The sequence below is a fragment of the Oncorhynchus keta genome, chromosome 6 (genome assembly GCF_023373465.1).
Source record: "Oncorhynchus keta strain PuntledgeMale-10-30-2019 chromosome 6, Oket_V2, whole genome shotgun sequence".
Classification (NCBI taxonomy): Eukaryota; Metazoa; Chordata; class Actinopteri; order Salmoniformes; family Salmonidae; genus Oncorhynchus; species Oncorhynchus keta.
In genome coordinates this window covers 41231601-41255022 of record NC_068426.1, presented here as the reverse complement: position 1 = coordinate 41255022, position 23422 = coordinate 41231601, and the positions used below count along the sequence as shown (strand labels likewise).

The 23422-nt window shown below is 43.1% G+C and overlaps 1 protein-coding gene across 4 annotated transcripts in view; it reads left to right on the top strand.

The window, feature by feature from the left end:
- LOC118385527 (endothelin-converting enzyme 2-like) overlaps window positions 1-23422 on the top strand; it is a 60120-nt gene that overhangs the window by 3395 nt on the left and 33303 nt on the right. For all 4 annotated transcript variants that reach the window (XR_008139540.1, XM_035772735.2, XM_035772736.2 and 1 more), the window contains exons 2-7: window positions 2064-2196; window positions 2602-2817; window positions 6430-6554; window positions 14244-14390; window positions 19165-19227; window positions 19490-19669. Coding sequence is in view for 3 of the 4 variants with exons in the window: in XM_035772735.2 (XP_035628628.1) it covers window positions 2115-2196; window positions 2602-2817; window positions 6430-6554; window positions 14244-14390; window positions 19165-19227; window positions 19490-19669 (813 nt within the window). In the remaining variant the exon portion in view is untranslated. The remainder of the gene's footprint in view (window positions 1-2063; window positions 2197-2601; window positions 2818-6429; window positions 6555-14243; window positions 14391-19164; window positions 19228-19489; window positions 19670-23422) is intronic.

The following is a 23422-nucleotide window of genomic DNA, read 5'->3' as shown; positions in this document are numbered from 1 at the left end:
GGCAGTTAACCCACTGTTCCTAGGCCGTCATTGAAAATAAGAATTTGTTCTTAACTGACTTGCCTGGTTAAATAAAGATAAAATAAAATAAATAAATAAAATTCTCACGCAGTCTCCTCTGAACAGTTGATGTGTCTGTTACTTGATCTCTGAAGCACTTATTTGGGCTGCAATTTGAGGTTGGTAACTCTAATGAACTTACCCTCTGCAGCAGAGGCAACTCTGGGTCTTCCTTTCCTGTGGTGGTCCTCCTGAGAGCCAGTTTCATCATAGCGCTTGATGGTTTTTGCGATTGCAGTTGAAGAAACTTTCATAGTCCTTGAAATGTTCCGGATTGACTGACCTTCATGTGTTAAAGTAATGATGGACTGTTGTTTCTCTTTGCTTATTTGACCTGTTCTTGCCATAATATGGACTTGGTAAAATACCATCTTCTGTATACCACCCCTACCATAACACAACTGATTGGCTCAAATGCATTAAGAAGGAAAGAAATTCCACAAATGTACTTTTAACAAGGCACACCTGTTAATTGAACTGCATTCCAGGTGAAGCTGGGCGAGAGAATGACGTGTATGTTAAGCTGTCATCAAGGCAAACGGTGGCTACTTTGAAGAATGTCAAATATATTTTGATTTAACTTTTTGTTTACTACATGTTTACTACATGTTTACTACATGATTCCATATGTGTTATTTCATAGTTTTGATGTCTTTACTATTATTCTAAATTGTCCGTAATGTCCGTAATGTGAGACGCCTAAGGGAGACAGGACGGACAGCTGATCATCCTCACAGTGGCAGATCACGTGTAACAACACCCGCACAGGATCGGTACAACCGAACATCACACCAGTGGGACAGGTCCAGGATGGCAACAACAACTGCCCGAGTTACACCAGGAACGTACAATTCCACCATCAGTGCTCAGACTGTCCACAACAGGCTGAGAGAGGTTTGACTGTTGTAAGGTCCTCACCAGACATCACCGGCAACAACGTCGCCTATGGGCATAAACCCACCGTCGCTGGACCAGACAGGACTGGCAAAAAGTGCTCTTCTCTGACGAGTCGCTGTTTTGTCTCACCAGGGGTGATGGTCGCATTCGCATTTATCGTCGAAGGAATGAGTGTTACACCGAGGCCTGTACTCTGGAGCGGGATCCATTTGGAGGTGTCGGGTCCGTCATGGTCTGGGGCGGTGTGTCACAGCATCATCGGACTGAGCTTGTTGTCATTGACTGCAATCTCAATGCTGTGCGTTACAGGGAAGACATCCGCCCTCATACGGTACCCTTCCTGCAGGCTCATCCTGACCCTCCAGCATGACAATGCTACCAGCCATACTGCTCATTCTGTGCATGATTTCCTGCAAGACAGGAATGTCAGTGTTCTGCCATGGCCAGCGAAGAGCCTGGATCTCAATCCAATTGAGCACGTCTGGGACCTGTTGGATCGGAGGGTGAGGGCTAGGGCCACCCCCCCCACCCAGAAATGTCTGGGAACTTACAGGTGCCTTGGTGGAAGAGTGGGGTAAAATCTCATAGCAATAACTGGCAAATCTGGTGCAGTCCATAAGGAGGAGATGCACTGCAGTACTTAATGCAGCTGGTGGCCACACCAGATACTGACTGTTACTTAGATTTTGACCCCTCCCCCCCTTTGTTCCATTAATAAATGCAGTTGACAGTGAGAGGACGTTTCTTTTTTTTGCTGAGTTTATATTTCAAACCAAATACTTAGTATTTTACTACTTTTTCCACCACTGAACCTTACAATGATTTTTTATGTGTGGGGTACAGAGATGAGGTAGTCATTAAAAAATAATGTTAAACACTATTGTTGCACACAAAGTCCAAGCAATTTATAACTGTATGACTTGTTAAGCACATGTTTACTCCTGATCGTATGTAGGCTTGCCATAACAAAGGAGTTGACTCAAAACACAGCATTTAAATGTTTTATTAATTAGTCAAATGTAAAAAAAAAAAACCTTTTAACTGTTTCTGTGGCATTTGTGATGTCATCCCATCCACCATTCTTTCTTTGACTCGTGTTTCCACAGGTTGGCTTCCAGAAGGTTGGCATCCAGCTTCTCAGTTCCCCGGGCAAGAGGATGGTGCTGGCTGGCGTGCTGCTTTCCTCTGCCCTCGCCCTGTTCAGATGTACCTTCACTCTAGGCATGCGCTACAACAAAGGTGAGAGGCCTGTGGTTACACGCACGCATGCATTCAGTTGACCATGAATTGTTCCTAGGTAGTCTACAATCCATGCTTCATCTGGATGTGTTAGTGCTACTGAATGGATTTTAAATATTGATGGGAGACTCTGTTACAGAGGAGTGTAAATGTTTTTTTAGGCTGGATCATGTTGTATTGTTGTATGTTTTGATTATGTAATGTATTGATTGTTGTAGCCTTGGCCAGGTCTCCCTTGAAAAAGAGACTCTGGGTCTCAATGGGCTTTTTCTTGGTTAAACAAAATAAAAATATAATGGGATCATACAAAAGTCTTGTGACAATCCATTATAACACCATTAAGCATTATATGCACAGGCTTTAAGTAGAGCGTTACAGAATGCTGTTTTTCTACCTTCACACAAGACCAAGCACAGAGTCCGTGTCTGACCAAGGCCTGTTTCACGGTGGCCAGTAAGATCGTAGAGGGCCTGGACCGCAGCGCTGACCCCTGCCAGGACTTCTACCAGTACGCCTGCGGGGGTTGGGTCCGCAAGAACCCTCTCCCTGACGGACGCTCTGGTTGGAGCATCTTCAACAGCGTCTGGGACCAGAACCAGGCTATCCTCAAACACCTGCTGGGTGAGTTGGAACCAAAGACATGTACACACACACACACACACGACACACACGCAAGCATACACATGAAATGTTATTTGCCGAATGTGTAGACCTTACCCTGAAATGCTCACTTACAAGCCCTTGACCAACAATGCACTTTTAAGAAAATATTTACTAAATATACTAAAGTAAATCACTTTTTTGTTTAACTATTGGGGGCCAATTGAAATAGTCCGAGTGGCCATTTGATTAATTTTTCAGTGTTAGCAGTTGATGCTAACACAGACCACGAAGCAAATCAGGGGGAGGAAATGGGTTTATTCATAGAGAACAAATCATGAGGGGAGGTAAATGTTCATGCTCCCCTGTCCTCAGTGATTCTCTCCACGGAACAAAGAGACAGGATGTAGTTTTATAACCCAGCCCTAGCCTGTGGTTGACCAATTTAGAATTCCTTGAAATAAAACTGGGCCAATGGCCAAATAACAAGTATCCTATTTCAGTTCAATGCATAAACAATTTGGACCAATGAGAACTTGCTATCGGTCCCGGACTGTTCTTACAGCAGTTTCTTACAGCAGTTTTATGTCTTGAGGGGTAGAAGCTGGATCCTTTTGGACCTAGACTTGGCGTTCCGGTACCACTTGCTGTGCGATAGCAGAGAAAACAGTCTGACTTGGGTGACTGGAGTCTTTGACAATTTTTTGGGGGGCCTTCCTCTGACACCACCTAGTATAGAGGTCCTGGATGGCAGGAAGCTTGGACCCAGTGATGTACTTGGCCGTTCGCACTACCCTCTGTAAGCGCCTTACGGTAGCGCCTTACGGTAGCGCCTTACGGCTGCCGAGCAGTTGCCACACCAGGTGCGGTGCTGCAACCGGTCAGGATGCTCTCGATGGTGCAGCTGTAGTACTGTTGAGGATCTGAGGACCCATGCCAAATCCTTTCACTTTCCTGAAAAGGCGTTGTCGTGCGCTCTTCACGACTTTCTTGGTGTGTTTTTGGACCATGATAGTTTGATGTGGACACCAAGGAACTTGAAACTCTCGAAACATGCACGCACACACACACGCGTACACACAGGCATGCATACTGTCAACATATTGTAAACAACATATTGTAAACACTTGTCATATACCATTTCTCCTGCTTTTGTTGCAACCCAGTCTCCAAATAAAACGCCAATCCATGGCTGCAGTGACAGAATTACGCCATAGCTTGATGTTTTAATTACGCCATGTGGTGCCGTGTCTTCGCTGTCATTCAAACTCTGCAAAAGGGAATTTTAAAACGTAAGTTTAGCCATTACTTCCGAATGCTCAGGGGTCGAGAAAGGCGTAAAGCAGCTTTGATGCACCTGTACTGACCTCGCCTTCTGGATGATAGCAAGGTGAACAGGCAGTGGCTCGGGTGGTTGACGATATTTCTGACCTTCCTGTGAAATCGTGGGGTGTAGGTGTCCTGGAGGGCAGGTATTTTGCTCCCGGTGATGCGTTGGGCAGACCGCACCACTCTCTGGAGAGCCCTGCGGTTGTGGGCGGTGCAGTTGCCTTACCAGGCGGTGATACAGGATGCTCTCAAAGATGGATATCTTCAGCCTCCTGCAGGTTAAAGAGGTCGCTGTTGAGCCTTCACCACACTGTCTGTGTGGGAGGACCGTTTCAGATTGTCAGTGATGTGTACGCAGAGGAACTTGGAAGCTTTTCACCTTCTTCACTGCGGTCCCGTCGACGTGGATGGGGTCAGGCTCCCAGGCTGTCTCCTGAAGTCCACGGTCAGCTCCTTTTTTTGTTAATGTTGAGGGTTATTTTGCTGGCACCACTCCGCCAGGGCCCTCAACTCCTCCCTGTAGGCCGTCTCATCATTGTTGGCAATCAGGCCTACTACAGTTTTGTCGTCTGCAAACTTGATGATTGAGTTGGAGGCGTGCGTGGCCACGCAGTCATGGGTGAACAGGGAGTACAGGATTGGGCTGAGTACGCACCCTTGTGAGGCCCCAGTGTTGAGGATCAGCGTAGTGGTGTTGTTTCCTACCTTCACCACCTGGGGGTGCCATTGGGACTGAGGCTGAGGGACACTCACAGTGCTGTCCTGATGAATACCTTGTTGCCTCCGGTGCATGCGGAACTTTACGCTTCATTGACTGTTGAATTAAAACGAATCTCTTCTGGGCTGCCAGCCTCCTTCCACTGTACCAGAGGTTATTGTGATCCTGTTCGTTCCCCTTTAGCTGCATGATTTATAACTTCTGTCGGATAATTCTGCAGCGTTGCTCGGTCATACACTACGTGACCACAAGTATATGGACACCTGCTAGTTGAACATCACGTTCCAAAATCATGGATATTAAGATGGAGTTGGTCCCCCCTTTGCTGCTATAACAGCCTCCACTCTTCTGCGAAAGCTTCCCACTAGATGTTGGTACAATGATGCAGGGACTTGCTTTCATTCAGTCATGGGTATTTGTGAGCTAGGGCACTGATGTTGGGACGATTAGGCCTGGCTCCCAGTCGTTCCAATTCATCCCAAAGGTGTTCGATGGCGTTGAGGTCACGGCTCTGTGCAGGCCAGTCAAGTTCTTCCACACCGATCTCGACAAACCATTTCTGTATGGACCTCGCTTTGTGCACAGGAAAAGGCCTTCCCCAAACTGTTACCACCAAGTTGGAAGCACAGAATCGTTTAGATTGCGTTAACCATGAAAAACAGCCCCAGACCCTTTATTCCTCCTCCGCCAAACTTTACAGTTGGCACTATGCATTGGGGAAGGTAGTGTTCTCCTGGCATCTGCCAAACCCAGATCTGTCTGTCGGACTGCCAGATGGTGAAGTGTGATTCCACTTCCACTGCTCCAGAGTCCAATGACGCTGAGCTTTACACTTCTCCAGCCGACACTTGGCATTGTGCATGGTGATCTCAGGCTTGTGTGCGGCTGCTTGTGTGCGGCTGCCATGGAAACCCCTTTCATGAAGCTCTCAATGAATGTTCTTGTGCTGACGTTGCTTGGCTGTGTGCTCGATTTGTAAAATATTTTTATACACCCGTCAGCAACGGCTGTGGCTGAAATAGCCGAATCCACTAAATTGAAGGGGTGTCCACATACTTTTGTATATAGTGCGTGTGTATATATATGCGTCAGCCTACTAATTATACAGATAGGCCGTATTAAAATCTAATTCTCTAGCCTATAGCTTACTTGTAACTTTATAGGCCACGTGCTGCACCAGAATCACATGTTCTCTTAGCTTTAGCATGGTTTGAACGAGGTGTGTAATTCCAGTCATATAATACAGTCCACACTGTTTAATTAATTTACCCATTTACTGTAGCTAGCTACATCTATGGGCTTTTGTTTTTCTGTCGTGTGTAATGCGCAGTAGCCTACTGGCTCTATCTGATTCAGAGGGGTTAGGTTAAATGCGGAAGACACATTTCAGTTGCATACATTGTTGGACAACTGACTAGGTATCTCCCTTTCTTTTTATATCACATATGTCTTGAATAAAGACACAATCATTTGGGCTTTGATTAAAAATGTATTTTTAATGTAGGGCTCATCAGGCTCGGGTAGTATCAGTTTCGAATTTTCGGTCAACGCACCAAAACCTACTCCTCTTTTCTCTCCTCCTTCAGAGAACGTCACTTTCAACTCCAGCAGCGCGGCGGAGAGGAAGACGCAGTTCTACTATCTGTCATGTCTCAATGAGCAGCACATTGAGGAGCTGGGAGCCACGCCCCTTATTGACCTCATCACAAAGGTCAGTTTTGCTTCAGACCCCGCCCCATTCACACGTGCACGCAAATACACTCAGGTTACGTCCTAATGATCTCCGCTTTCTGCCAAAGTGTGTACCCTTCACGGATTTGAAAGGAAATGGTAAATATAAACTCCCTCTTTTATGCCTACACCAATCCAGTGTTTTTACATTCGTGGGGAGTAATGAACTCCATGATTCAATGTCATTAACACATTATGGTCGTGACCACATGGGTTTGAATCTAGGAGCCCCTCCTACTTTGTCACAAACCCTCTTATCGCATCCCTTCTATACCAAGGGTGGGCAATTCCAGTCCTCGAGGGCCTGATTGGTGTCACGGTTTTGACCCAGCGCCAGCTAACACACCTGACTCCAATAATCACCTAATCATGATCTTCACTTTTGAATGCCATTTGATTAATCAGCTGTGTTTGTTAGGGATGGAGAAAAAGTGTGCCACCAATCACGCCCTCGGACTTCAGTTGCCCACCCATGATCTATACTGTTAGCTTGGCTGGCACCCATCTCTATTCGAAACAATATTTAATTTCTCCCTTGTGCTCTCCAGAGATGTCGTACATTGTAAACAAGTCTGTTAGGTCAGTAACTCATGTTTGCTTTGTCAGTGCAACCTGGTATTTAGACTGGAATGAGTAGCTGTGGATGTGTTCCGTGTTAGGATTGGATTAGAGGTCGACCGATTATGATTTTCAACGCCGACACGATTATTGGAGGACCAAAAAAAGCCGATACCAATTAATCGGTCGATTTAAAAATATATATAATTTTTTATTTTTTTAACATTATTTAAAAAAAAAAATTTAATCATTTTATTTTTTTGTAATAATTTTATATATGTAATAATGGCAATTACAACAATACTGAATGAACACTTATTTTAACTTAATAAAATACAACAAAATAATTTTAGCCTCAAATAAATTATGAAACATGTTTAATTTGGTTTAAATAATGCAAAAACAAAGTGTTGGAGAAGAAAGTAAAAGTGCAATATGTGCCATGTAAGAAAGCTAACGTTTCAGTTCCTTGCTCAGAACATGAGAACATATGAAAGCTGGTGGTTCCTTTTAACATGAGTCTTCAATATTCCCAGGTAAGAAGTTTTAGGTTGTGATTTCATGATAAATTAACAGGCACCGCATCGATTATATGCAATGCAGGACAAGCTAGATAAACTAGTAATATCATCAACCATGTGTAGTTTGATTGTTTTTTATAAGATAAGTTTAATGCTAGCTAGAAACTTACCTTGGATCCTTGCAGCACTCACATAACAGGTAGTCAGCCTGCCACGCAGTCTCCTCGTGGAGTGCAATGTAATCGGCCACAATCGGTGTCCAAAATTACAGGAATTTTAGGACTATTTGTATTTCATATACCTTTGACTATTGGATGTTCTTATAGGCACTTTAGTATTCCCAGTGTAACAGTATAGCTTCTGTCCCTCTCCTCGCTCCTCCCTGGGCTCGAACCAGGAACACAATGACAACAGCCACCCTCGAAGCAGCGTTACCCATGCAGAGCAAGGGGAACAACCACTCCAAGTCTCAGAGCGAGTGACGTTTGAAATGCTGTTAGCGAGCACCCTGCTAACTAGCTAGCCATTTCACATTGGTTACACCAGCCTAATCTCAGGAGTTGATAGGCTTGAAGTCATAAACAGCGCAATGCTTGAAGCATCGCATGAAAGTGCTGTTTGAATGAATGCTTACGAGCCTGCTGCTGCCTACCATCGCTCAGTCAGACTGCTCTATCAAATCTTAGACTTAATTATAACATAATAACACACAGAAATACGAGCCGTAGGTCATTAATATGGTCGAATCCGGAAACTATCATCTTGAAAACAAAACATTTATTATTTCAGTGAAATACGTAACCGTTCCGTATTTTATCTAACGGGTGGCATCCATTAAGTCTAAATATTCCTGTTACATTGCACAACCTTCAATGTTATGTCATAATAACTGGCAAATTAGTTCGCAACGAGCCAGGCGGCCCAAACTGTTGCATATAACCTGACTCTGGTTGCAATGAACGCAAGAGAAGTGACACAATTTCACCTGGCTAATATTGCCTGCTAACCTGGATTTCTTTTAACTAAATATACAGGTTTAAAAAATATATATATATACTTCTGTGTATTGATATTAAGAAAGGCATTGATGTTTATGGTTAGGTACAGTCGTGCAACGATTGTGCTTTTTTCGCAAATGCGCTTTTGTTAAATCATCCCCCGTTTGGTGAAGTTGGCTGTCTTTGTTAGGAAGAAATAGTCTTCACACAGTTCGCAACGAGCCAGACGGCCCAAACTGCTGCATATACCCTGACTCTGTTGCAAGAGAAGTGACACAATTTTCCTAGTTAAAAGAAATTAATGTTAGCAGGCAATATTAACTAAATATGCAGGTTTAAAAATATTGATGTATTGATTTTAAGAAAGGCGTTGATGTTTATGGTTAGGTACACGTTGGAGCAACGACAGTCCTTTTTCACGAATGCGCACCGCATCAATTATTAGACACATTAGATAAACTAGTAATATCATCAACCATGTGTAGTTAACTAGTGATTGATTGTTTTTTACAAGATACGTTTAATGCTAGCTAGTAACTTACCTTGGCTTCTTACTGCATTCGCGTAACAGGCAGGCTCCTCGTGGAGTGCAATGTAAGGCAGGTGTGTTGGAGCGTTGGACTAGTTAATCGTAAGGTTGCAAGATTGAATCCCAGCGCTGACAAGGTAAAAATTTGTCGTTCTGCCCCTGAACAAGGCAGTTAACCCACCGTTCCTAGGCTGTCATTGTAAATAAGAATGTGTTCTTAAATGACTTGCCTAGTTAAATAAAGATGTACATTTAAAAAAATGTTTTTTAACGATTTCCGATTGTTATGAAAACTTGAAATCGGCCCTAATTATTCGGCCATTCCGATTTAATCGGTCGACCTCTAGTTTGAATGATGAAGTTCGCATTTTTTAAAATAAAAAGGTGAATTTGAGGAATACATTTGAAGGCCTTTCTTCCCCATCAGTACAAAACCGATGCGTTTCCGGCTGTTTAGATGCGTTTTTTTATTTTTTTTATTATTATTATTTTATTTAACCTTTATTTAACCAGGCAAGTCAGTTAAGAACATATTCTTATTTTCAATGACGGCCTGGGAACAGTGGGTTAACTGCCTGTTCAGGGGCAGAACGACAGATTTGTACCTTGTCAGCTCGGGGGTTTGAACTCGCAACCTTCCGGTTACTAGTCCAACGCTCCAACACACCTGCCTTACATTGCACTCCACGAGGAGCCTGCCTGTTACGCGAATGCAGTAAGAAGCTTGTTGCATCATGCGTGATCGTACTCTGCAGGAACCTTCTTCAATGATCACAAATACGTGATCATACGCGTCAAAGGGTTAAAACACATTGCTTATACCGGAGTATAACACAAAAATTAACTTTAATTTTTTAAGGATTGTATCAAGTCAAAGTTTGTTTGTCACGTGCACCTAATACAACACGAATACAGTGAAATGCTTAGGCTCTAACCAATAGTGCAAAAAAGGTATTAGGTGAACAATGGGTAAGTAAAGAAATAAACAACAGTAAAAAGACAGGCCATATACAGTAGAGAGGCCATATACAGTAGAGAGGCCATATACAGTAGAGGCCATATACAGTAGAGGCCATATACAGTAGAGGCCATATACAGTAGAGGCCATATACAGTAGAGGCCATATACAGTAGAGGCCATATACAGTAGAGGCCATATACAGTAGAGGCCATGTACAGTAGAGGCCATGTACAGTAGAGAGGCCATGTACAGTAGAGAGGCCATGTACAGTAGAGGCCATATACAGTAGTGAGGCCATATACAGTAGTGAGGCCATATACAGTAGAGAGGCTATATACAGTAGAGAGGCTATATACAATAGAGAGACTATATACAATAGAGAGGCTATATACAGTAGAGAGGCCATATACAGTAGAGAGGCCATGTACAGTAGAGAGGCCATGTACAGTAGAGAGGCCATATACAGTAGAGAGGCCATGTACAGTAGAGAGGCCATATACAGTAGAGGCTATATACAGTAGAGGCTATATACAGTAGAGGCTATATACAGTAGAGGCTATATACAGTAGAGAGACTATATACAGTAGAGAGACTATATACAGTAGAGAGACTATATACAGTAGAGAGGCTATATACAGTAGAGAGGCTATATACAGTAGAGAGGCTATGTACAGTAGAGAGGCCATGTACAGTAGAGGCCATATACAGTAGTGAGGCCATATACAGTAGTGAGGCCATATACAGTAGAGAGGCTATATACAGTAGAGAGGCTATATACAATAGAGAGACTATATACAATAGAGAGGCTATATACAGTAGAGATGCTATATAAGTAGCAAGGCTATATACAGACACCGGTTAGCCAGGCTGACTGAGGTAGTATGTACATGTAGATATGGTTAAAGTGACTATGCATATATGGGTGAACAGAGAGTAGTAGTAGCATAAAGAGGGGTTGGCGGGTGGTGTGTGGCGGGACACAATGCAGATAGCCCGGTTAGCCAATGTGTGGGAGCACTGGTTGGTCGGCCCAATTGAGGTAGTATGTACATGAATGTATAGTTAAAGTGACTATGCATATATGATAAACAGAGAGTAGCAGCAGCAGCGTATCACAACTAAAACAACTAAAGTGGCCAAATAACTGCTTAAAATGAATCACCTTAATCCACTTTACAAGGGGTGTAGAGCCTAACTGGAATACATAAGCAGCGCATGAGTTTCAAGTTTGGGGAAGATAATTTTCACTATAAAAATGCACCTTTTATAATAAAAGCATTACATGCATAAATGTATTTGTGGTCACTTTTGAGAATGGTGTTTTCCCGCTAATGGAACAGTTGCGCTTGTAGCCTACTACCATGTGCGCATTGCTGCGCTTATAATGTGAAGTGCTAGCCTAATAGTTTATCAACACTTAGAGCTAAACGTTTTGATCTGTTGTGTCAAGGTTTTTTGATATTAGTGGTTGTATTAATTTGGGATTAATTGCATCCCACAATTGTCCCAGACTATGTTTGGAATATTTATTTCTCACACAGAATAGGTTAACTTTTGCACTATGGGGGATAGTAGATTGGCATGGGCTAGTGCTTTTGCTGTTTGTTAGGCCTACTCATCTTGTTGGCTGACGAAAAGTAAATGTGGACAGTTCTTTCAATATGCACCTTGGAATTGGATAAGGACGTGCGCAGTTGTGTCCCCGATGTGTCTGTCTTCACTTGTAGCCTGTGAGAGAGCCGCGTGAGTGAGGCGATTTGAGTGCAGTGAGAAGGGCACAACGACCACGGATTCTTTTAGGGTGGATTACAGCCACAGAATTTCCCAGGGGATGGCCGCTGGGAAATTCTAGGCATTATCAAGTGCTTGTCAAATTGTGAATGAGAGATTAATGTTTGTGTGTACAGCCTGCGCAAAAAAAAGCAGAGCTCATGCTTTTTTAAGCGACTTTTTTTCCAATCATCATTAGTCAGATCATGCAGCCTTATAATGTATTAACAATCAAAACATTGAGCTCAACGTTTGTATCACATTTATCACATTGTATCACAACTAAAGTTACATTAATAACTCTAAATTAAGCATATAGAACCACCTATTTCTTTGTTAATCGCTCAATACAGAATATCTGCATGTGTGCACTCCCTCAAATCGTTTGGAGAAAATATCCTTTCTATTTTATTCAAGTGTATTCTTCATACTATAAAATGCCACGGAATTCTAAGCAAATCTTGTCTGCTAAAAATGAACTAGTGTAGCCCACGGCCATTTAAAATAGCCAGATCGGGACCTAACAGACTACATTTTCTTCATATCATGCTTTTGACCTGTCTAAAATAATGGAATTTTTGTGAAGGCGTAGGCTATATTACATGGATTTATTGTGAAGGCGTAGGCTATATTACATGAATTTATTGTCTGTCGTTTGAGGCTATAGTTATATGGATTTATTGTGAAGCGTAGGTTATTACATGGACGTTTATTGAAGTTTAGGCTATACATGGATTTAACTGAAAATACATATTACAACAATTTATTGTGAAACTTTAGGCCTATTCTGGATTGATAACACAGAGACAGGCTACAATCACATGAAATTTATTGTGCACTCAGGCTGGCTAATTACATGGTTCCCAATTGAGACAAGAGTTCAGCTATATTACATGGATTTATTGTGAAGGTTTAGGCTATATTACATGGATTTATTGTGAAGGTTTAGGCTAATAATTACATGGATTTATTACAAAGGCGTAGGCTATATTACATGGATAAATTGTCAAGGCCTTTAAACATATAAAACATGGATTACAATGTGAAGGTTTGACAATATTACATGGATTTATTGTGAAGGTTTAGGCTATATTACATGGATCTATTGTGAAGGTTTAGGCTATATTACATGGATTTATTGTGAAGGTTTAGGCTATATTACATGGATTTATTAGGCTGTAGATGTTCCAAAGTCCTGCATTAGTGACTTGTAGGTTGTGTGTGGAAGCCAGGAGATGCTACATGTGTTTGTTCATTAATGGTCAATTACCGTGAGACCGACAGTTACTTACTTGACAATCACCGGCTGACTAAATTCTGTTACCACCACAGCCCTTGGCAAGATTAACCTGCCATCTTTGTAAATGGAAATATTCTACCCAACTACACTGCCATAATTGCACTCTACTAAGATGCTTCTCAGAATAATGTGTAGGCTTATTTCTCATATTACTCGCCCAGGGTCTTGGCTAAGGCAAGATGAACTTGAACGTCTTGGTAAATGAAAATCTACCCTCCGACGTAATCACGCCACTGAGATAGCTTCTAATATTGGACTGCACCCCAACACTTTAAAATCCAAACAAGGAGGATGAAGTTGGGCACAAGACATGGGAACATGATAGCTTTGAAGTTATATTTAGAACATTGTGAACACAAGTCATATCAGAGATGATGCCTGCTTATTCATGTAACACACTAAAACATTGTTATACTACCACGACCCTGGCTTTTTTGATTTGTTTACTCATGAAGTGTGGGCTGTGCCATAGACCGTATGGGCTGTGCACACAGAGGAAGGTGGAGATGTGCATGCCCGATTTTAACCAATATTTGTAAGTAGCCATATGTTGTTTGGAGGGTGGAACTAAACGAGCATTTCCACACTGGACAGGAATAGTGGCGGCAACTCTGTAGGAGTCCTTTTATTGTGCGATTAATGGACGCCATTAATCGGAAGACAATGCTCTGACTATACTGTAGAGAAATCAATGCTCCGAGGAGAATTTGTCCCTAGGTACAGCTCAGTGGAGGCTGGTGGGAGGGAGCTATAGGAGGACAGGATCATTGTAATAGCTGGAATGGAATAAATGGAACGGAGTCAAACGATGTTCCCATATGTTTGATGTATTTTGATCCCGTTCCATTTATTCTAGTCCAGCCATTACAAAGAGCCCATCCTCCTATAGCTCCTCCCACCAGCCTCCACTGGTACAGATCTAGGAATCAGTTCCCCTCGCCTTAGTGGGGGAAATTGCAAAACTGACCAAAGGTAATACATTTATCTGTGCCTCTGAACTTGTTGTCCCTCTGTTTGGTCTGTGTGTGTTCAGACAGGGGGCTGGAGCATCACTGGGCCCTGGGAAAAGGACAACTTCATGGAGGTGCTGAAGACCGTGTCGGGCCCCTACCGCGCCCAGCCCTTCTTCACAGTCAGAGTCCTTGTGGACCCCAAGAATTCCAATAGCAACGTCATCCAGGTCAGTCGCTCTGGCTTTGGGGTCTATTTTAAATTAAAAGACATGGGCTAGCACACACACACACACACAAACACATAGGCATGCATGCATAAGGCTGTTACAATGACCGTATTACTGCCACACTGGCATAACTATAGTCAAATTCCACGTGACCGTTCGGTCACGGTAAATAGGCTTCTCCAAGCTCTGATGCTGCTGGTGGTCATTAGTAGCTTACCAAACGTGCTAACTGCCTGGTCCTCAGCACTCTATTGTAGCTCTAATCAGTCTGACATCAATGAAAATCTAATCAATCACTTCATGACCTCATGTTACGCTACATTTCTATCGGCTATGCAATTGCCTGATAAAACAGAGTGATGGCCTCTATTAAAAAGAGGAGGATCCCATCAGCCTTCTATAGGCTAGACCTACTATATCTATTTCTAATCTTTACTAATATTAAGCACGTTGTTTATTTTTATAACAGGAGTGTAGCCTACCTGGCTGTACTCTTGTACCCCACATTCAGATCAGGGCCTAACATAAGGACAACTCAGAGTATGCTGTTCTGTTCTTCTGAAATAGACTACATTTAATTTATATCATGTTTCTTTAGACCTGTCTAAAATAAATATATAATGGATTTATTGTGATGGAGCAGGCTATATTATATAGATTTATGATACGTTAAAATGTATATGTTCCAAAGTTCTGCATTAGTGACTTGTAGGTGTGTGGAAGCCAGGAGATGCTGAATGTGTCTGTTCATTAATGGTCAATTACCTTGAGACCGGAAGTTAATTGCTTGACGGTTACCGGTTGCAGACGCGGTTATCTGAGCCACCTGTAAGCCTATATGTATGTGTACTTGATTTACTCTCTGGGCCCGCGGGGTGTGGCACATGTTTCCGGGCTATACAGTGTGGGTGCATACTCGCAAACTTGTGCTTAGACTGGAGGTTTAGACATTTGGTCTAAAGTGGCTAGCTCCTAGCTTTTCTCATAGGAAAACCTGGCACAAATAGCCGCCCTGCTACCACAAGTCATTTGTATGTTCAATAACAAAATAACATATCCACCTATCGGAGATGTTAAACGGTAGAGCCACCATCAAGTCACATTTAACAGGGCAACTTGGCCAACTTCAAGGTTGACTTTGTTACCCTTGGTCTGTAACAAGAGGGTAAGTGTGCCAATATACATGTAGCTGCCAAAATAAAGGAAATATTTTTTTTATAAAGCCCTTCTTACATCAGCTGATATCTCAAAGTGCTGTACAGAAACCCAGCCTAAAACCCCAAACAGCAAGCAATGCAGATGTAGAAGCATAGTGAGTCGGAAAAGCAATCCAGCAACTTCTCCCAGCCATTGAAGAGGAGTGGGACAACATTCCACAGGCCACAATCAACAACCTGATCAACCCAAAGCGTAGGAGATGTGTCTCACTGCATGAGGCAAATCAAATGTATTTATATAGCCCTTCGTACATCAGCTGATATCTCAGTGCTGTACAGAAACCCAGCCTAAAACCCCAAACAGCAAGCAATGCAGTTGTAGAAGCATGGTGGCTTGGTAAAACTCCCTAGAAAGGCCAAAACCTAGGAAGAAACCTAGAGAGGACCCAGGCTATGAGGGGTGGCCAGTCCTCTTCTGGCTGTGCCGGGTGGAGATTATAACAGAACATGGCCAAGATGTTCAAATGTTCATAAATGACCAGCATGGTCAAATAATAATAATCACAGTGGTTGTAGAGGGTGTAACAGGTCAGCACCTCAGGAGTAAATGTCAGTTGGCTTTTCATAGCTGATCATTCAGAGTAGCTCTACAGATCCTGCTGTCTCTAGAGAGTTGAAAACAGCAGGCCTGGGACAGGTAGCAGGTCTGGGACAGGTAGCACGTCCGGTGAACAGGTCAGGATTCCATAGTCGCAGGCAGAACAGTTGAAACTGGAGCAGCAGCACGACCAGGTGGACTGGGGACAGCAAGGAGTCATCAGGCCAGGAGAGAGAGATTCACACAGGAGAAATACTCCAGATATAACAGACTGATCCTAGCCCCCCGACACAAACTACTGCAGCATAAATACTGGAGGCTGAGAGGGGAGGGGTCGGGAGACACTGTGGCTCCGTCTGACGATACCCCCTTGACTGGGCCAAACAGGCACGATATAACCCCACCCACGTTGCCAAAGCACAGCCCCTACACCACTAGAGGGATATCTTCAACCACCAACTTATCATCCTGAGAAAAGGCCGAGTATAGCCCACGAACATCTCCTCCATGGGACAAACCCAAGGGGGGCTCCAAACCGGACAGTAAGATTACGTCAGTGACTCAACCCACTCAAGTGATGCACACCTCCTAGGGACGGCATGGAATTTCATGAATTTATCACTGCTGAAGTGAAAGCCATCCTTTCTTGGGGAATGTTGCTTTTTAGTAAGCTTTGTGACAGTATCAAAAATACATTTTGAATTGTTCTTATTTTCCTCAATTAAGTTGGAAAAATAGGATGAACGAGCAGCAGTGAGGGCTCTTCGATACGGTACTGTCTCTCCAAGCTAGTCAGAAGACTTCCAGTTTGGTGGAGCAGCAGTGAGGGCTCTTCGATACTGTACTGTCTCTCCAAGCTAGTCAGAAGACTTCCAGTTTGGTGGAGCAGCAGTGAGGGCTCTTCAATACTGCACGGTACTGTCTCTCCAAGCTAGTCAGAAGACTTCCAGATTGGTGGAGCAGCAGTGAGGGCTCTTCAATACTGCACGGTACTGTCTTTCCAAGCTAGTCAGGAGACTTCCGTTCCAATTTTCTGGAAGCTTGCTTCAAAGCTCGGGTATTTTCTATATACCAGGGAGCTAGTTTCTTATGACAAATGTTTTTTTTTGTTTTTAGGGTTGTGACTGCATCTAGGATATTACGTAAGGTCAAATTGAGTTCCTCAGTTAGGTGGTTAACTGATTTTTGTACTCTGATGTCCTTGGGTAGGTGGAAGGAGTCTGGAAAGGCATCTAGGAATCTTTGAGTTGTCCGAGAATTTATAGCATGGCTTTTGATGATCCTTGGTTGGGGTCTGAGCAGATTATTTGTTACTATTGCAAAAGTAATGAACTGGTGGTCTGATAGTCCAGGATTATGAGGAAAAACATTAAGATCCACAACATTTATTCCACGGGACAAAACTAGGTCCAGAGTATGACTGTGGCAGTGAGTAGATCCGGAGACATGTTGGACAAAACTCACAGAGTCGATGATGACTCCGAAAGCCTTTTGGAGTGGGTTTGTGGACTTTTCCATGTGAATATTAAAGTCACCAAAAATGTGAATATTATCTGCCATGACTACAAGGTCCGATAGGAACTCAGTGAGGAACGCTGTATATGGCCCAGGAGGCCTGTAAACAGTAACTATAAAAAGTGATTGAATAGGCTGCATAGATTTCATGACTAGAAGCTCAAAAGATGAAAACGCAGTCGTTTTTGTGTGTAAATATAAATTTGCTATCGTAAATGTTAGCAACACCTCCGCCTTTGCGGGATGCGCGGGGGATATGGTCACTAGTGTAACCAGGAGGTGAGGCCTCATTTAACACAGTAAATTCATCAGGCTTAAGCCATGTTTCAGTTAGGCCAATCGCATCATGATAAGTTCATTGACTATAACTGCTTTGGAAATGAGGGCTCTAACATTAAGTAGCCCTATTTTGAGATGTGATAGATCACATTCTCTTTCAATAATGACAGGAATGGAGGAATTCTTTATTCCAGTGAGAAAGCTAAAGCGAACACCGCCATGTTTAGTTTTGCCTAACCTAGATCGAGGCACAGACACGGTCTCAATGGGGATAGCTGAGCTGACTACACTGACTGTGCTAGTGGCAGACCTCTAAGCTGGCAGGCTGGCTATCTCATTGGGGAGCTAGGGGAGTTAGAGCCCTGTCTATGTTCGTAGATAAGATGAGAGCACCCCTCCAGCTAGGATGGAGTCCGTCACTCCTCAGCAGGCCAGGCTTGGTCCCAGAAAGAGAGCCAATTATTCACAAATAAACCCTTTCCAAAGAAGTTCTCTGAAGTTATTTGAATTTTTACAAATGATCTTTGAAAGACAGGGTCCTGAAAACGGGATGTTTCTATTTGTTAGAATTTTTCTTCCACCTTGACAGAATATTTTATGTAGAACACTGACCAAAATTTACAAATAATTTTTAATCCTACAAAATGTGGAATAAGTCACAGAATACTTTCTGAAGGCACTAAGTGATTGAAAGTTGGCATTCAGCATTCATAAAAGTATGCCTTATTCTCTGAAGAACTACTAAAATAGTGATTTTGTCAGTCAGCGTAGGCAGCAGCTCTATAGTGATGAGATGATGACTTGGAATGAAATAATGTAGTGCCTTCAGAAAGTATTCACACCCCTTGACTTTTTTTCTTCACATTTTGTTGTAGGCCTACATTTAGGTATAATGTAGCCTGTGCATGTGCACAGAGACACATGCACTCTCGCACTGTCACTATGTGGTGCTGGGAATAACAGTCTGGTAACACTTTAATGAAGCCAGTTCCTTATGTAAGAACAAAACCATATATTGACCGTAACGTCAACCAAATCAGCAGTTCAGAGGTATGTGCACGAGTATTTATTTTAATAAGGTGTTATGTTTGTTCATTTGTTTGAGAATAAATATTCAATGGCTTTTAACAGGTGCCAAATGTGAAAGTGAATGGACTCTGCACACTTCAATTCATTCTCCCTTATGATTAGTGTGTTGGCTCACCTGTTGATGTATTTCGGCCAGGTGGACCAATCAGGGTTGTTCCTCCCCCCGCGGGACTATGACGGCAACACAGCCAATGAAAAGGTGAGTAAAAGTTTGGGTGGCTAGAGGGGTGGGTGGTGGCCAGTAAGGGTGGGGGTCTTTGCCTATTCATGGCTGTCAAAATTAGGTACTGTAACAAATTAGATTGCAAACGTGATCAATCATATCGCGTGACACAATGCACACAAACGCTGTCAGGGTGGAATAGTCCATTTATTATGAACCAGTCCGTGGGTGGTTAATGACACTTGTTTCTACTTGTATGAGGAAAAACGTGGATTATATCCTCTCCCATGCGTTGAAGGCATATCTGGATTACATGGTGGAGCTGGGCCTGCTGTTGGGAGGTGATAAGAACTCCACGCAGAGCCAGATGCAGCAGATCCTGGACTTTGAGACGACGCTCGCCAACATCACCATATCCCAGGACAAATGCTGCGACAAGGAGAAGATCTACCACAAGATCACCATCGCCGAGCTGCAGGTGTGTGTGCATCTGTCAGGTGGGGGTTACAGCGAGAGAGAGGGAGAGAACATGTGAGCTTCCATGTGTGTGGGAGAACGGGAAGGAGGTACATGAAGTGAGGTAGATTTGAGTGGACACATGTCATCGGATCAGGCTGGAAAAACTTTACTCTTTAATCAATTATAGTCTGTTCTCACTTTTCCTCCTGTCTCCATTTGTCAAAACATGCATGGGTTTTTCACACATCCCATCCCCGAACCAAATCACCACCACCATCTGAAACCTGTGACCTCTTCACAACCTTTGTCTGTTTTTTTTCTTCCTCTGAGGACTATTCTCCTCTGCTTCTCCTGCGGTCCTCTTCTTTGTTTATGAACACTGTCCAGGTCGCCAAGGTGCCTCTTGCCAAGAGCTGTTGCTAGACCTTTCTATCTCCACGGCCGCAGCAGAACTGCACATTGTCATGAAGTTGCCCTGTTGGGGAGGTTTATGACCCTCATAAATACCTTTCCCCTATTTTCTCTCTCAACTCTACATTTGACTCTTGGAAAGCCCTTTGTTAACATAGAGAGAGTCTGGTAACATCAAAAGGTTGGGAACGGAACCATATTTTGGTAATCCAACCAGTTGAAAATATCTGTTGGTACTTAAAGAATATGTCAGATCAGTTGTCGTCTGAGACATTATTACCGATGATAGGATGACAAAAACTGTATCTTGGAAAGGCTACACATTCTAGTTATCAGAATCACATGGAATTGTTGTGCAATTTAAATGTTTAAATATGAAACTATTTGTGAAAAGATGAAATGTAATTTTAGCTTCTAAATGAGAGAATTGTTTTCATAAAGTAAACTCTGCTCACTCAGTGGCCCCGCCCAAGTGAACAGACATTGGTTGTGAACTATGCTCACTCAGTGGCCCCGCCCAAGTGAACAGACATTGGTTGTGAACTATGAAACACGCCCTTCTCTCCACTACAAAAAGCCCTTTGACGAAAGTCAACCTGGTGTTTCTGATGACGTGAGGACTTTTGACCATATGTTTAAAAGGGCTAATATCAACTACAGAACTAACTAACCAACCTCGGCGTGAGCTCTGGTTGCGACTGGTTAAATGACTACAACCTAATTAGCATTGTGTTCCCGGTGACGGGAGGACTGATGTCCATACGTTTAGAAGGGCGAATTTCAACGTGGAGGTCGACACGCTGGAAGGATAAATTTCAACTATACCAGCCAAAATATAGCATGAGCTTATAGTAATGGCAACTTGGTATGAACTTTGAACTCTTATTCACTAAAGAAGTGATACATCCTAGATGTTGAGCTAGCAGCAGCAAACACAGAAGCAGCTGTAAACGTGGGCTAGGAAAGGACGGACAATCTCTTCAGAAAGACAGGGTACTACAACGTATCCGTTCTACCACAAGACATATTCTTCAAAGGACGAGAGATCTCTGCTGGGCATCCCTGCCTTCCATCTACGACCAATCTATCGAAGCACAGCTCAGAGTAAATATTTATTGCATTTTCCTTTTCCAAATGGGCGGTTATTTAGAATTCATACGATTCTGTATTTACGATAGCATAGCTTCATAAGGTCCGATGGATTTTGCCTCTCTTTGTTCCTCAGTCTTCCCGCGCTTTCATTCAAACCCAACCCCCTTTCTTTGTGTAACCAGCCGTCATACCACTGACAATTTTATGTGTTGTTCCACCTCAAAAAGCACTCGGTGGGTGTGTCAATCCTCTTCCATCTCAGAATGTTCTGAAAACCGTTTGTTAGAAACTGATACGATTAGCACTCCTGCAACAATACTTTGTTGAAATATACACTGAACAAAAGTATAAACGCAACAATTTCAAAGATTTTACTGAGTTACAGTTCGTATAAGGAAATCAGTCAATTCATTTGGTCCTAATCTATGCATTTCTCATACACCTTAAGAAAAAGGTAGGGGCGTGGATCAGAACACTAGTCAGTATCTGATGTGACCACCATTTTCCCCATGCAGCGCGACACATCTCGAGCATTCCAAACGTGCTCAATGGGTGACATGTCTGGTGAGAATGCAGGCCATGGAAGAACTGCGACATTTTCGTCTTCCAGGAATTGTGTACAGATCCTTGCGACATGGAGCTGTGCATTATCATGCTGAAACATGAGGTGATGGTGGTGGATGAATGGCATGATAATGGGCCTCAGGATCTCGTCCCGGTATCTCTGTGCATTCAAATGGCCATCTATCACCATGGGGCACTCTGTTCACAACGTTGACATCCGCAAACCGCTCGCCCACACAATGCCATCTGCCCGTTGAAACCGGGATTCGTCTGTGAAGAGCACACTTCTCCACTGTGCCAGTGGCCATAGAAGGTGAGCATTCGCCCACAGAAGTCTGTTATGATGCCAAACAACAATCGGGTCAAGAGGACGAGCACGCAGATGAGCTTCCCTGAGACTGTTTCTGACAGTTTTTGCAGAAATTCTTCAGCTGTGTAAACCCACAGTGTCATCACAGTGTCATCAGCAGTCCGGGTGGCTGGTCTCTAACGATCCCGCAGGTGATTTTACGCCTAATGTGGAGGTCCTGGGCTGGTGTGGTTACACGTGGTCTGTGGTCTGTGGTCACGTGGTCTGTGGTCACGTGGTCTGTGGTCACGTGGTCTGTGGTCACGTGGTCTGTGGTCACGTGGTCTGTGGTCACGTGGTCTGTGGTCACGTGGTCTGTGGTCACGTGGTCTGTGGTTCACGTGGTCTGTGGTCACGTGGTCTGTGGTCACGTGGTCTGTGGTCACGTGGTCTGTGGTCACGTGGTCTGTGGTCACGTGGTCTGTGGTCACGTGGTCTGTGGTCACGTGGTCTGTGGTCACGTGGTCTGTGGTCACGTGGTCTGTGGTCACATGGTCTGTGGTCACGTGGTCTGTGAGGCCATTTGGACGTACTAGAAAATTCTCTAAAATTACATTGGACTCGGCTTATGGTAGAGAAATTAACATTACATTCTCTGGCAACAGCTTTGTTGGACATACCAATACATCCATACTCTATACATCCTTAAAATTGAACATAAAACAGAAATTTTAAAACATTTAAAATACATCTGCGTATCGATTGATTTCATTACCTTCTTATTCTTACAGAGCATAGTATTCAATTGCGCAAACTGGTTATTTAAATCTACCTTTACAAATATTGAATAGGGTGGTTTTTTTTTTCTTATAAAAATAGTTAGGTCGAAGTGATATTTAACAATAATTTAATTAAATTCATCACATACTTTTCGTTAATGGAGAATCTTGGACTATCAAAAACAAAAAGAATACCACAAGCTTGCAGATGGATGTCCTTACCAAATCCTTTACCCAAGTCCAGCCTAAGATCCACCCAGAACATAGTCACATACACACATTGGAAAGACAAATGCTCAAGTGATTGTGTCCCAAATCGACAAAATTGATATTTCTCAATTTGAGGCATGAAACCTTTAACCCTGGCAATTTGACTGTTACACTCCCCAATGGCTGCCTGGTATCGTGATGCAATCATTTCCATGGTAATGTAGAATGCTCCTCATTCAAATTATGTCAACTGATGTGGCTCATGCAATGGAAATGTCTTTTTAAAGTCAGTTGTGTTGAATCAACAAATCACAGCACATATTTTAGCACATACTTTACTTCCTGCTTTGCTCTGTGGGTACACTTGCAATGGCAGCCAGTCCATCCATTATGCCATCCATTATGCCATCATTGACTTGGATGCCTG